At 46.1% G+C, this 14,050-nt stretch overlaps 1 protein-coding gene across 1 annotated transcript in view; it reads left to right on the top strand.

Annotated features, from left to right (window-relative positions):
* Positions 1-526: 526 nt before the first annotated feature.
* Lrpprc (leucine rich pentatricopeptide repeat containing) overlaps positions 527-14,050 on the top strand; it is an 83,176-nt gene continuing 69,652 nt past the window's right edge. Inside the window, exons 1-3 of the mRNA XM_032908751.1 lie at positions 527-949; positions 11,880-12,073; positions 13,314-13,436. Of these exons, the coding sequence (XP_032764642.1) occupies positions 801-949; positions 11,880-12,073; positions 13,314-13,436 (466 nt within the window). The 5' untranslated portion in view covers positions 527-800. The remainder of the gene's footprint in view (positions 950-11,879; positions 12,074-13,313; positions 13,437-14,050) is intronic.

Below are 14,050 nucleotides of genomic sequence, written 5' to 3' on the forward strand. Positions count from 1 at the left end.
GGGAACCCCTTCAGCATACCCTGGTGAGAGTGAGAACTTGTTTTACTAGCTGCAGACAATTGCACCACTACCTTAGTTGCTTGTAGCAGTGCATTAACTGAAAGGAGGAGCAAGGCATCGAGAAAGAGAAACTTCAACCTTGACATTGAAAATTATACGATCTTTGTTAAAATCCATTATCTTACGAAGCGAGGCATTATTGCCTATATTCGTCTACCCTCTCCCCAATCACACGAATTGCATATAGTTAACTTGGAGGTCCACAGCCTCTAGTTTCCTTCGTCAAGGTTTCTTCTGGCAGGCGTTTCCGAGAGCTACGGCAGGAACTACGTCACTGAGCAGCCAGGGTAGCAGTTCAGCAATAACCTAGGTGCAGGGCTGGAACATCGCAGGCACTCCGGGACCTGCGCGGTCGGCCCTTCCCAGCAACCTTCGGTGTCGCTCCTAGTTGGCCCCCCACAAACCCTTGCGAGCGCATGGGCGGAGTCGACCTCTAGGGGCTCTACCAACTGCAAAATGGAGGGGTGATGTGGCCGAGCTCTCTAAAAGCCGGGGCGCTGGACACGGAAACAGGGACACTGGGAGCAGAGCACAAAAACGACGCATTGTAAAACAAAAGGCAGATTCAGATGATCCCAGGAGCTCGGCCTGTCTCTCCGGTGAGCCATGGCGGAACTCCGCTTCCCCCTCGGCTAGGCGCTCTCGGGCCTTGGTTTGTCCCACTAGGGGGCGACCCCGTCGTCACGTGTTCCTCCAGGTCCTCTGCAGGAGCGTGCATCCTGCCTTGACTACGGTGAACCATGTCAGCCCTGCTGAGACCCGCGCGTTGGCTGCTCGGGGCAGCGGCGGTCCCGCGCCTCCCGCTGTCCCTGCGCCTCCCTGCGGGCGGCCCCGGCAGGCTGCCCTCTGTCGTCCGGGTGGCGGCCGCTGGTGGCCGGCCGGCTGCAGGGTGAGTACTGGACCCTTCCTCCTGACCGGCTACGGCGGAAGGGCCGGTGTCCTGCTCATTCGCTCCAATTCCGTTGTCCCGGCAGCTCAGGCGCGAACCCCCGTGCTTTGCCAGTAATTTAGAGTGACAAGGTTGAATGTCTTGAGAAGGTCATGGTCGAGGGCATGGCTGGCTTCCGCCTCGCTGCTTGAGGTTGCCACCTGCTCGGACGGCGCGGGAACTTTAGGGGGTGGTGCTGATGTGGGGGCAGGTGTTGTGCCATTCCTTAGAAGTACCCTTCCTGGGTGCACTCCCACACTGGACATACCTGCTAGTATGTAGTCTTAGGAGGCTTCTGTTTTTCATTTTCTTTTTCTTGGGGATAGGGTTTGAATTTTTGAGTGACCCAGGGTTAGTTTAGAACTTTACATTTGATTATGCCCGGGTCGGGTTTTTGCCTGCCTTTTGTTGAATGAAAATTTCCTTCAATATTTACACAGACATCATGGGTTGGAGATTGTCACAATAATGGATTAGTGGACACATGCAAGGCGCTCGGTGGGGATCTATGTAGTTACTGCAAAAACAAGTTAAATTTCTAGTTAGTGCAAGTATTTTTGTGAGTATGCTGGTCTGGATTGAGGTTATGAGTGTGTTCACCAGATGAAGGAAGATGGGGGCTTAGGTTTTAGTACCAGAGAGAAATTGACAGTTGAACCACTCCCAGAAGAACTTCTGGGTCTAGCAAAAAGATTTAGGAAGTATGTTCTGGAGTGGGGAGCCATGGACTAAGGGTGCTTCTGTTTATTCGCATTATGCCATTGGACAAATGACTCAACAGCCCAGGCCTTAAGTTTCTTTAGGTATGTAGGTGGACACAGTGTAAGGTTAGGCCTATTCATGAGATACAGGACTTGATGTGTCTTAACTGGTTACCACTGTAATAGAAGTAACTGTCTGCATGGGCCAGCCCGGGCACTGCATATAATTAGATGAAGGAACTGCTGTATGACGTCTCAGCAACTCGGTTGCACATCTTTGGCGTGATGCTTATTTGTATACAGGGCCTGTATTTTTGGGGTAAGCTTGAACAGTGAGCCTTCAGAAATCATGCCCCTGGCTTTATGTCTTCAGAGACCATGGTGCCAGTTCCTTTTGCTTTCCTCCAGTGACAGTGCTGCTGCGGTGCTGTCACTGATGTTTGCTGTTATGTTTGGCAGAAGTCGAACACATTTCAGTGACAGGCTGTCGGTCTGGGTGTTCATCAGACCTGGGTTCCACTTCCTTGGACCTTTGGCTAAGTTCCACTAGATCTCTTTAGTCTGTAAGGGAGGGTGCTGGGTGTCTTTGTAAGGCTTGTTTTGTTATTCAGCACCCGCTGTCTCTTCGGAAGTTTTCTCTTACCACAATCGATCCAAGATCCAAAAAATGGCCTTGTGAGCAGGCACCATAGTTCATCAAGAAAAGGCACTTTCTCTGTAAGCCTGATGACCTTAGTTTGACCTCAGGACCCACATGGAAGGAGAGAACGGCTCCCACAATTGTCCTCTGGCCTTCACATGTATGGACGCACATACAAAAGATCAATAGAAAAACTAAGCAGGATTATGACTGCCGGGGTCTTGTCTATGGTGTGACCCACATGTGTGTTTCTTCGGTAGAAAGGAGACTATTCAAGCACAGGACATGGTCTTGTCGAAATGCTGTGTTCAGGTCATGGCAGGCAGTGAAGTAGTATTTGTTTTCTCTCTCTGGACTTTGAACACTTTCCCGCCAGTCTCCTATCCCACAACTTCTAAGCCTGTCTGGAAAACAACCTTTCTCGGGATTCTAGTTCCTCTAGAAGCTTCCCACTTGGTCTCTCTCTTGCCCATGGTCTCCTGTCTCCTTTGCTGACTTCTCACTTACTCTCGTACACTGTTTTCACACCATGCCTGAGGCCTCCGTGTCTCGCTACTTTTTTTTTTTTTTTTTTTTTGAGACAGTGTCTGTATATAGCCCTGGCTGTTTTGGGAGTTGTGTCATGCTGCCCTCGAACTCAGAGAGAACCACTTGCTTCTTCCTCCCAAGTGCTGAAGTAAAAGGTGTGTACCATATGACCAGAATCTTAACCATTTCAAAAAATATCTTTTTGTTGTATGTGTTTGTGTGTGTGGTGCCTTCAGAGGCCAAAACAGCCAGGTGCTATTACATGTGACACTGTAGACCTGTTGTTAGTCCTTAAAGGACTTCTCATACTGTGTTGCCTCCCCCTCTACTCGTGTTCATGGGGTAGCTGTCAAACATTCACTCAACAAACAAGTAGACACAGAGAGCGGTGGCATGAGATGAAGATTGAAAAGGGCACTTGGTCCCCTGTGCTGCACTATGGTCCTGCGGCGTGGTGCTGCATCTCCACCTTAGTCTTGTGTTCTGAGTTGGACTAATAGGCATTATTGAGTGAAATTATTAGAGTTGCTTGATCTGTTCCAAAACAAAGCACACAGAAACATGCACTTCTGTATATTTCTTGCTCTTCAGTTTTCCTTTTAGTATTTCTGTCTTTTTTTTTTTTAAGATTTGTTTACTTATTATATACGTATATTGTAGCTGTCTTCAAAAGAGGACATCAGATTCCATTACAGATGGTTGTGAGCCACCATGTGGTTGCTGGGATTTGAACTCAGGACCTCTGGAAGAGCAGTCAGTGCTCTTAACCACTGAGCCATCTCTCTAGCCCTTGAGCTATTCTTGAATGTGTTCTGGATACTGAAGGGGATGACTAACAGAACACTCATTTAGAAGAGATTTTACTTTTAATGACGTGTGTGTGTGTGTGTGTGTGTGTGTGTGTGTGTGTGTGTGTATGTGTGTATGTGTGTACGTGTGTACGTGTGTACGTGTGTACGTGTACGTACAGAGATGAGTACAGCCTCCTGCAAAGTGTCCTATGACTTGGAGTTGGATTACAGGTGGTTGTGAACCTTCTGAGTGGCTGCTGGCAACGGTTTTAGGTGCTCTGCAAGATCAGCGTATGCTCTTTGTGGCTGAGCCATTTGTTCCTCTCCATACACATGTACATAATGCATATAAATCCAGATGAGAGCTTCAGAATCTAGAATCGGAATCCCTGCATTCTAATCACACAGATTCTCAAAAATGCCTTGTCTGGTTTCACATCTATCTGACTAAAGCATTTGCCAGCACTTCCTGCCATAGCTAAGATGTGGGAGAGAGAAGCCTGGCACAGAGGGATGGGAAGAGGGAAAGAGATGGCTGTGTCAGGACAGAGCAGCTGGGGCAAGTACAGAAGGGATGCTAGTGGCATGAAGCCATGTTGGGAGAAAGCTGAGTTTGGAAAGACTTCGGAGAATAGTGTTGTTATAGTAATACTGCAAGGGGAAAATTTATTACAACTTAGTTCTACAAAGTGTTTAAAAATTACACGTTTACTATTGCTTTCCATAACAAGAGAGTGGCCACTGTCACAAGGTTGTCGTGCGTGCGTGTGTGAGTGTGTGTGTGTGTGTTGGAGGGGAGCAGCCCAGGTCTTCTGTATGTTGAGTTAGGGCTTCACCACTGAGCTGATCTCTAACCCTAGCAGATGTTTTTACTCCAGTGAAAAAGCTAATACGGAAGACTTGACTACCTTTCTCTAGGTCATGTGGCTGTCACAGCACAGCTTAGAGCTGAACAGGGCTTTGACAGGGTGTTAGGATTTCTTCTGGTTGACTGAAGAGAGGAGAAATACTTTAGGAAGTGTTTTGGTTACATTTACTAAGCATACTTACCAGGCCCATTAGAGACATTTTCTTAAGTGTTGTCCAAACTTAGGGCATTGTGTTCTGCCTGCAGATTTTTTTTTAAATGTCTTTTTTTTTTTTTTAAGATTTATTCATTTATTATATATAAATACACTGTAGCAGTCTTCAGATACACCAGAAGAGGGCATGGGATCTCTTTACAGATGGTTGTGAGCCACCATGTGGTTGCTGGGAATTGAACTCAGGACCTCTGGAAGAGCAGTGGGTTCTCTTAACCGCTGAGCCATCTCTCCAGCCCCTGCCTGCAGATTTTTACTTGTTGTTGGGCCCATTCTGAGTACTTACTATTTATATATTTAATATTCTGTTTGTATTGGCTTTAGGTTTAAACTGACATTTAATAAATTGGTTTATTTATGTAAATGGGTGCTTTGCCTACATGTGTATTTGTTCACCCTGTGGGTGTAGTACTCATGGAGACCAGAAGAGGACATCGGACTCCCTGGAACAAGTTACAGATGCTTGCTTAGCCACTAGAAAGCAGCCATGCTGTTATCCACTGAGCCATCTCTGAAACCCTTAAATTAATATTTTTATAACTTTATTTGTCTTAAGCAAAATGTTAATATGAAAAGAGCTAGATGTGATTTTTAAAATCTTTTAAGAAGTAAACCTGCTGAAATGGAGAGGCCTGTCTACATGTAGTGTAGATACCATCCTAGAAGTGTGCTGTGAGACTTACTCTACGATCTCAGTTACTCTAACAGGTAATGCTCTTGGAAGGGACTGCTGTTTCCTCTTGGTGAAAACTGAGTTTGGTTTAGTTTTGTGCATGTGAGCATTTCCCTGCGTAGATCTGCGTACCACGCGTGTGCCTGGTGCCCACAGAGGCCAGAAGAGGGTGTCAGAGCCCCTGAGCTGGAGTTGCAGCTGGTCGTGAGTTGTCACATGGGTGCTGGGAACTGAGCCTGCTGCCTGGACGAGCAGCAGCGCTCTCAGCCAACCCAGAGCTGTCTCTCTGCCCCGTCCTCTTACAGTTTAGGCTTCAAGGGAGAGCATCTGAGACTGAGTGATTTATTAGGAACAGAAAAAATAGTTTTCAAAGTTTTGGAGGCCTACAAGTACAGTATTAAAGAAGTTGGCATTGGCGTAGGCCTTCCTTTTTGTTACTTAAAAATGTATGTGTCTTTGTGTCTCTGTGTGTCTGTATCTGTCTGTGTCTGTATTTGTCTATCTGTCTGCTATGTGTCTGTGTGTCTGTCTGTGTCTGTGCGCTCACACACACCAGCATCTATAGAGGCCAGAACTCTCCTGTCCTCTCAGAGCTGAAGTTAGAGACATTTCTGAGCTGCCAAGTGTGGGTGCTGGGAATCAAACTTGGGTCCTCATGGCAATGGAGCCATCTTCCTAAGCCCTCTGCTCTTTATTTTCCCTCCTTTCATGTATTTTGAGATAAGGCCTTAGTGGCCTATAATTTGCAATGTAGACTAGGCTGGCTTTGCCTGTTCCTCCCAGATAATGAGTTTAAAGGTGTGGCACCACTCAGATGCAAAAGCACATACAGGCATGTGCACACACACTGGCTTGCATGGAGAGTGTGTTAGAGGACAGCTTGCAGGAATTGGTTCTGTTCTTTTACCATGTGGGTCCCAGGGATTAAACCTTGGTTATCAGCCTTGGTGCAAGCCGCAGTTACCTTATTGGCCATCTCTCCAGCCTGGCCTTCTTGTCTGAGTGTCATCTGATGGTGAAAGGCAGAAGAGCAGGGAGCCCCTTCTTGGAAGGCTCCCTGACAGCTGCAACTTGCCGTCCCTTATGCTGGCGGTTGAGATCAGTACCAGGTTTGGAGAGGACAACGTTCAAACGTAGTGGAGGAAGTTGTAACAGTTCGGCCAAAATCTCAGGTTGGATCCAGGCCAGTGAGTGCTCTTACCACGGTCCAGGGAGCCTCCGGTTATGTCTGTGAGGGCACACTTGCATGCAGCAGTAGGCAGCAGGCCTACTTTCCACAGTTTCTTCCTGTGGCATTCTCTTTGTTTGTTATGCTTTGGCCTATCAATGTGACCTCAGGTGGGCCTTGGGAATGACTTTTCTCTCCTCCACTGCCCCTGTGGTGGAAGCTAAAGTCAGTCTCACGGCGGCGTCTTCTTCTTAGGGGTCTGCTGTAATTCTTGAAGCTCCTCTGGCAGCTATGGAGGGTGTTTGTTAATACAAATGATCATGCCACAGCCTCTACTTAAAAACATTTTTGACTTTGAAGGGTATCTAGGGTAAAACTGCAGCTGTTTGCCTCCCTTGTATCACTTTAAAAAAAAATATTTATTTAATGTCTATGTCTGCAGACACACCAGAAGAGGGCATCAGATCCCATTACAGATGGTTGTGAGCCACCGTGTAGTTGCTGAGAATTGCACTCAGGACCTTTAGAGCAGACAGTGCTCTTAACTGCTGAGCCACACCCACTGTGACTTGCACGGCTGTGTGAAAACATGGTGGATGGAGAGAAGTCTTGAGGAGGAGACTTCATTCTGGCTCTTGGTTCCGGGGATGAGGCATGGTGGGAAGGAGGCATGGTAGCAGGAAGCTGAGAGCTCACAGCCTTTACTGCAGGCAGGGTTCAGAGAGCAGACAAGAAGTAGGCTGAGACTTAAGCTCTCAAGCCCACCCCTAGTGATGTCCTAGCTCCAGCAAGGCCAGACCACCTAAACCTCCACAGATTGCAGCACCAGCCTCAAATGCACAAGACAACAGGGATTGTTTCTCACTGAAAGCCTCCCTGCCCACACGTCCTGCCCTGTGTTGCTTACTTGGCCTACGGACTTTTTGATATGGTGCTGAGGATGATCCGCTCCTGCATCTGCCTGCCCCAGCCGCCTGAGTGTTAGGATAGTGTGTCCACTGTGCCTTCTAGCTCAGACATCTGTTACTGTCTTTACAGTGATCCAAAGTGGACACTTGCTACTTTATCAGGGGCCCTCGCGCCTCTTCTCTATAGTACGACTGAAAGTTTGAACACTAATACACAGTGCAGTCAATGAACTTGATAACGTTTCTGTGACAAATGTAAAAAAATATTCAGGGTCCTAAATAGCATGAAGAAAGATGGTTTGGGAGATGTGTCTGGCACATGCGTGAACGTTTTTGTGCTCTGGTTCCAGAAAGGGCCTCAGAGACATCAGTAGAAGTCCACAGATGTTATGTGGAGGGTATGCGGTCAGGCAGTGAAGCAGCCGTGCTGACATCTTAGGTCTGGGATCCAGTGTAGTGTGTGTGTGTGTGTGTGTGTGTGTGTGTGTGTGTGTGTGTGTGTGTGTGTGTACACAGCTATGGAGAATCACGAGAGGGAGCGCAGTGCTGGTGGACGGAATAACATACTGTAGTGTCTGCAGTTCACCTCACTGACAGTGTAGCAGAACAAGAGGCTACAGAGGACGGTTGAGTGGGAGTGAAAGCTCATACGACATGAGAGATCTGTTCATAGTACGGTGTAGCAGAACAAGTGGCGCGTGTAGCTGCACAGGAACTGCTCTGTACTGCACAGGTTCATGTAGAACCCTCCCTGGCATTAGGGACTCCCGTTATCTAGTTGTTCTTCTCTGGTCTAATTTCCACCATTATGCAGTGAGGCTCCTGGTGATGCCGCTGATGCCTGATGTCTCAGGAGGGACAGGACATGTCAGACAGGACCACCCAGTGCAAATGTTGGTTCTGCCGTTACATCTGTAACTAGCGTTTCTGTGATCTGGGAAGTATTTGTCAGTTTTTCTCATGTGTAAGACGGGGGCTATCATAATAATTTACTGCTACTTAGCATGCATTAAAATGTAGTTATTAATAACATACTTTTTTTTCCCAATATTTTTATCTTTATCTTTAACCCTGATAGTTCCCAAGTGACTTTCAGCCATGTCATACACCAGGGAAGGAGAGAAGGATTGAAAGAGTTTGAAGACTACGTAGAGCACCTTGGTGCATGTCCAATAAAAGGAAAGAGTACCTTTTTTTAAAGATTTATTTATTATGTGTACAGCATTCTACCTGCGTGTACACCTGCAGGCCAGAAGAGGGCATCAGATCCCATCACAGATGGTTGTGAGCCACCATGTGGTTGCTGGGAATTGAACTCCAGTGGAAGAGCAGTCAGTGCTCTTAACCTCTGAGCCATCTCTCTAGCCCAAAGAGTAACTCTTGAAACAAAAACATGGCAATTATTTAAAAAATCTACAATTAGAGTATATGATCCAGCTCGTAATTGGGCAGAAATCCTGAGCAGTCCATCACTGGAGAGGACTGAGATTGCACATGACTGAAAAATATCTGAGACTTCACAAGTCAGCATGAATGAAGACACCGAGGACCCACCACTCCTGGAAGAATGGCCACTTAAACCTGAACTGGAAACCAAATGCTGGCAGGGTTACAGAGAAACAGCTCTCATGGTAGCCATAGGAATAAACTTTGTACAGCGATTCTAAAAGCTAGTTTTATAACCATTTACAAAGTATTTACCCAGACGAGTTCAGCATTTATGTTCTTTTTTTTTTTTTTTGGTTCTTTTTTTCGGAGCTGGGGACCGAACCCAGGGCCTTGCGCTTCCTAGGCAAGCGCTCTACCACGAGCTAAATCCCCAACCCCACAACAAAACTTCCAAATTTTGCTGGAGACAATTCACGGGTAGCTGAAATATGTTTACTTACAACTGCCATTGGTAGTCGCGTGAGCTGATACAGTCTCCTATGGTTACATCAGTTGGGGCATTAGAATTTAGAGGCAGGATGCATCAGCTTCTGCAGGCCTGAATGGTGAGCGCCTAACTTGTGTGGACCCAGCTTGACCAACCATGAGCATGTCTCTCCTTTCTGTGACAGCATGCCCATTGCTTGTGATAGGAAGCTCCTGTTTTCTTCTAGGTGTGCCAGAGTTGACTTAAAAGTCAGTTCTGGCTGGAGTTCAGGTCAGGATAGAGTGTTTCCTTTGCATATGGGAAGCCTTGGACTGTGGTGGTGGTGGTGGCGGTGGTGGCGGTGGTGGCGGTGGTGGTAATGTATACTATCATTTAAAGCTCCATTAACCAGGGACTGCATGGCACTGCCCTCGGCCCTCCACACATACGTTGCAGTTGTGTAGCTTGGTCTTCCCGTGGGACTCCTAACAGTGGGAGCAGGGGCTGTCTCTGCCGTAGCCTGCTGCCTTTGGAACCCTTTCCTCCTACTGGGCTGCCTTTTCTAGCTCTAAGAGAAGAGGAGGTGCTAGTCTTACTGCAACTTGGTATGCCAGAGGCTGGAGAATATCTAGCCCGCCCTTTCCTGAAGAGAAACAGGTGTGATGGGGGAGTTACGGGAGGCGGGGACTAGGAGAGGAGGGAGGGGAAATGGGTAAACTGCAGCCAGGATGTAAAAAGAAGTCATGAGTGTGCTCTTCAATAGTCATCTTATTTGAGTGGCATAGAAGTCAGCAAGTTCACCTCTACTGCGCAAAAAGTTCTGCATTGTATGAATCAGTGCATGTGCTCTGAGTTATCAGTAGTTTTTGATGATTATTATAGTAATGGATAACCATAGGGGGCAATATGCATCTTCTCTGGTCTGTGGGTGATAACACCCCTCCCTTCGTCTCTCTCTCTCTCTCTCTTTCATTCACTCTCTCACTCTCTCACTTCCACGCGTGCACATGATGTGCAGAGGATATCACCTTACTTGGCGATATCCCTCCCCACCCCCATAGTTTCTGATTTATTTCTGTATATATGATGGTCAGGTGTTGTGATTGTCTCTGGTCACTGGTGTAATTTCTACAACAGTATTAGTTACAGACTCTGGTTTGCATGTGACACAGCTTTTGATGCCACTTCACATACAGTCAGTTTGTGATGCAGGAAAACGGTGGCTTTAGGGACAGTGAGATCAGACCTAGGGCCTTTTGCACGCTAAGCGCGTGCTCCATTGCTGACTTATGCACTTAGCTCACCACCGCTGGTAAAAGGTGGTCTACAATCCAGAGAATGTGGTTATTCTGGAAGTATTTCTTGACTTAACATTTTTAGGCATAATACTTAGTATAACAATGGCAGCTGAAAATAAGATATTTGGAGTAGATCCCCAAGAATTGCATATGTTAAAAGGTAAGATATTGAATTCACAGAAAGCCTGTCAAAATCAAAGATTTATGACAGTATTTTTTACATCTAGGGATTTTTTTTTTCTTGGTTTATCATCAAGTACAACATTAATTCCTATAACATGAAGGACCACTGATAACATGTTTATGAACATTCAATTGTATATTAAACTGCATTATCAAATATTGATTTAAAGAGTTTCTTCTAGAGATAGCAGTAGCTCAGATTTTTGGGGGCTTCATTAGCACGGGCCCCATCCCTGCACCGAGTAAACTGTGGTGCAGGCCTGCTAGCCCAGCAGAGGGAAAAGCAGGAAAACAGGAAAACTACAAGTTCAAAGTTATTGTTGGTTCTTTTGGAAGTTCCAGGCCAGCCTGGACTGAATGAGTCCCTATTTCCAAAAAAAAAAAAAAAAAAAAAAAAAAAAAAAAAGATTGCTTATTCTGTAGAAACATATATTATTCTAATTTTAGCTTATGACATCTTTAAAAATGTTTAAGCCAGAGTGCAGTTTTATTTTTGACAGTTATTACTTTAAAGAGCGAGGAAAGCATTCAAACAGCGTGTTGACTCAGAGCCATGAAAGCGGGTGCCTCGGACCTAGTTATGTTCATAATGACGTATCCAAGTTATGGCCATAATAAACTTATGCCCAGACAAAACCCTGAAGGTAGTTTAGAGTTTGGAGTCTGCCTTGGCCTTTGTCTCACTTACATGAATGAGAAGAGTGCGTTATGAGCTGCCTCATTTTTCCTTCATTAAGGGAAAATAATTTTAGCTTCTTAGTTTGAGATGACTTCATGTTGAAGGTTATCAATCCACTCAGAAGCAGTGTGTGTGTGTGTGTGTGTGTGTGTGTGTGTGAGTGTGTGTGTGTGTGAGAGAGAGAGAGAGAGAGAGTGAGAGAGAGAGAGAGAGTGATTGATTGATTGATTGATTGATTGATTGATTTGCTTCAGTGTACACTTTGCTCCAGGCTTTGCAGTTTCCGTGTGTGGTGACTGTCGGAGCTGGTGTGGACGTCACACAAGCAGTGCCCGTGTAAACAGCAGTTTGCTTAGTTTATTACTAACTCTATTTCATTTCACAGAGAGCTGCTGAGCCAAGCCAGGTTGTATGCCATCGTCGCTGAAAAAAAGGATCTTCCAGAGGAGCCTGCTCCAGTGAGAAGGAGTGGCAGTCAGTTTGATTGGGCCCTAATGAGACTGGATAATTCCGTCCGGAGAACGGGCCGCATTACCAAGGGGCTTCTGCAGAAAGTCTTTGAGAGCACGTGCCGCTCAGGTATTGAGAGTTTCTCGGTAGGAAGTCGAAGCTTGTAACGGTTCCTGGAAGCTCACTGGGGAGAGCATCATTTGCTATTCAGCATCAGTTCTGATGTCAACTGTGACTCTAATCCTGCTATGCTTCCAATTCATCCAGGCAGAATTTCAGAAGTAACACGAAAATATTTTGTTTAGAGTTCATTTCAGAGTCAACAAACAAAAACGTCTGTTTGCTTCCCCTGGTTTCTAGAGTTGCTCTCAGTGGTCAGCTGAGGTAGAAGACACCAGGCTTTCTCTTCTTTCTTTGTGTGGTATCAGCTTTTCCTGAGGTGACCTCAGTGAAGACTGACAGGCACCAGTCAGCTGTTGAACGGGTAGATAGGTCACTTTGATCTTGGATAGTCGGACAGGAGCTGCAGACCCTTTATTCCCAGGCTTTCCCTCACATTACAACTGCAGCGAACCAACACGTATAATTTTGTGTGCATTTGAAGAAATTCTATACACTCCCAGAGCCTGTTAGGGGCGTCCCTTTGGTATGGAGCAGAGCTTCTATGACAGTCACAGTCACATGCACTCAAGGACCAGAACCTCCCATCCACTCAGAGCTGTTCACCTGTCACAACTCTCCATGGTCACCCTCCCCAGCCCCTCTCACCCTTTCCAGTCCTAGGCACACACAAGCTATTTTCTGCCTGCCCTCTTAGGCGCTTGCCCTGGATGGACTTAGAGATAGAGCTATACAGTGCACGTTTAGTTCCTGCCCTCTTAGGCGCTTGCCCTGGATGGACTTACAGATAGAGCTATACAGTGCACACTTATTTTTGTTTCGTCTTAAAGTCATTTTCAGGGACATGGAGATGAGCTTGAGTTTAATAATGATGAGTCCTTATGTGCTTTTTGTCATCTTCATGACACCAAGACGCTTAGCCTTTGGCGTGTAGCAGATACGCTTAAAATTTTGCTTCTCTTTGGATTCATTAGTTTTACAGATTACGTAAGTTTCATAACCTTAGGCTTCTTAAAGCAGACACTGTTAGAACTTTAAATTGTAATGTGTACTGATGATGTGGATCGGGTGGTGTTTGGGTACTGCCTTGTCTTTGTTGAGCCAGGAGGCTGTGGATAATTAAGGGATATTCTTCTTGATCTCGAAAAGCCTGAAGATTTGCAAACCACTTATAAGCTGCAGATTAAGCTTTGGCATTTGCCTCCGTGCTGTTGGGCTGTCACCTGACCCGTCACCTGTTTCTGCACAGGGAGCCCAGGGAGTAACCAGGCCTTGCTTCTGCTGCGCAGCTGCGGCTCGCTCCTGCCCGAACTGAGTCTTGCAGAGAGGACAGAATTTGCTCATAAGATATGGGACAAACTTCAGCGGTTAGGTATGGTTATTTTAGTACTTGGCCTGTGTAAAGGCATAGGCGTATTTTTTTCTGTTCCACTGAAAGTGTTCTTCACGTAAGTATTTGTATAAACTTATTTTATCATGGCTTCTTGATTCAGTCCTTTTTTTTGCAGTATATTTATTTGGTGAGTTATAGTGACATCTAGGGGCACTAAGAGTAAAGTAATTTTCATATCATGAATTAGAATTTTGATAAGTGAGAAAACAGGCATTGGGGCTGTGGTTATAACTCACCCCACAGTCCTGGAGCACAGGGAGCGCACTCACATAAGCAGGCTCTGCCGTAGCTTAGCTCCTTATAAATAGCAGGAGCTGAAGAGTCTGATTGCAAGAATCTGTGCATATTGCTGAACCAGACACAACAATTAAGGAGTTGGACGGTGTACACAGCGTGCCATCACCCACAGGCAGTGCGTTTTCCTGTGTGGGTGTATCCACTATATTGAAATAGTTCTGGTCTGGAAGGGTGACAAACACGGTATAATTTTTACTCAATACCTTCTGGTTTCTCTGTTGCTCTGTTGAGATAGGCTGTTGCCATGGCAAACATGCATCTTGTTCTTAGAGGAAGGTTGCCTTTAGTGTTGGAAC

The sequence above is a fragment of the Rattus rattus genome, chromosome 7, assembly GCF_011064425.1.
Source record: "Rattus rattus isolate New Zealand chromosome 7, Rrattus_CSIRO_v1, whole genome shotgun sequence".
NCBI lineage: Eukaryota > Metazoa > Chordata > Mammalia > Rodentia > Muridae > Rattus > Rattus rattus.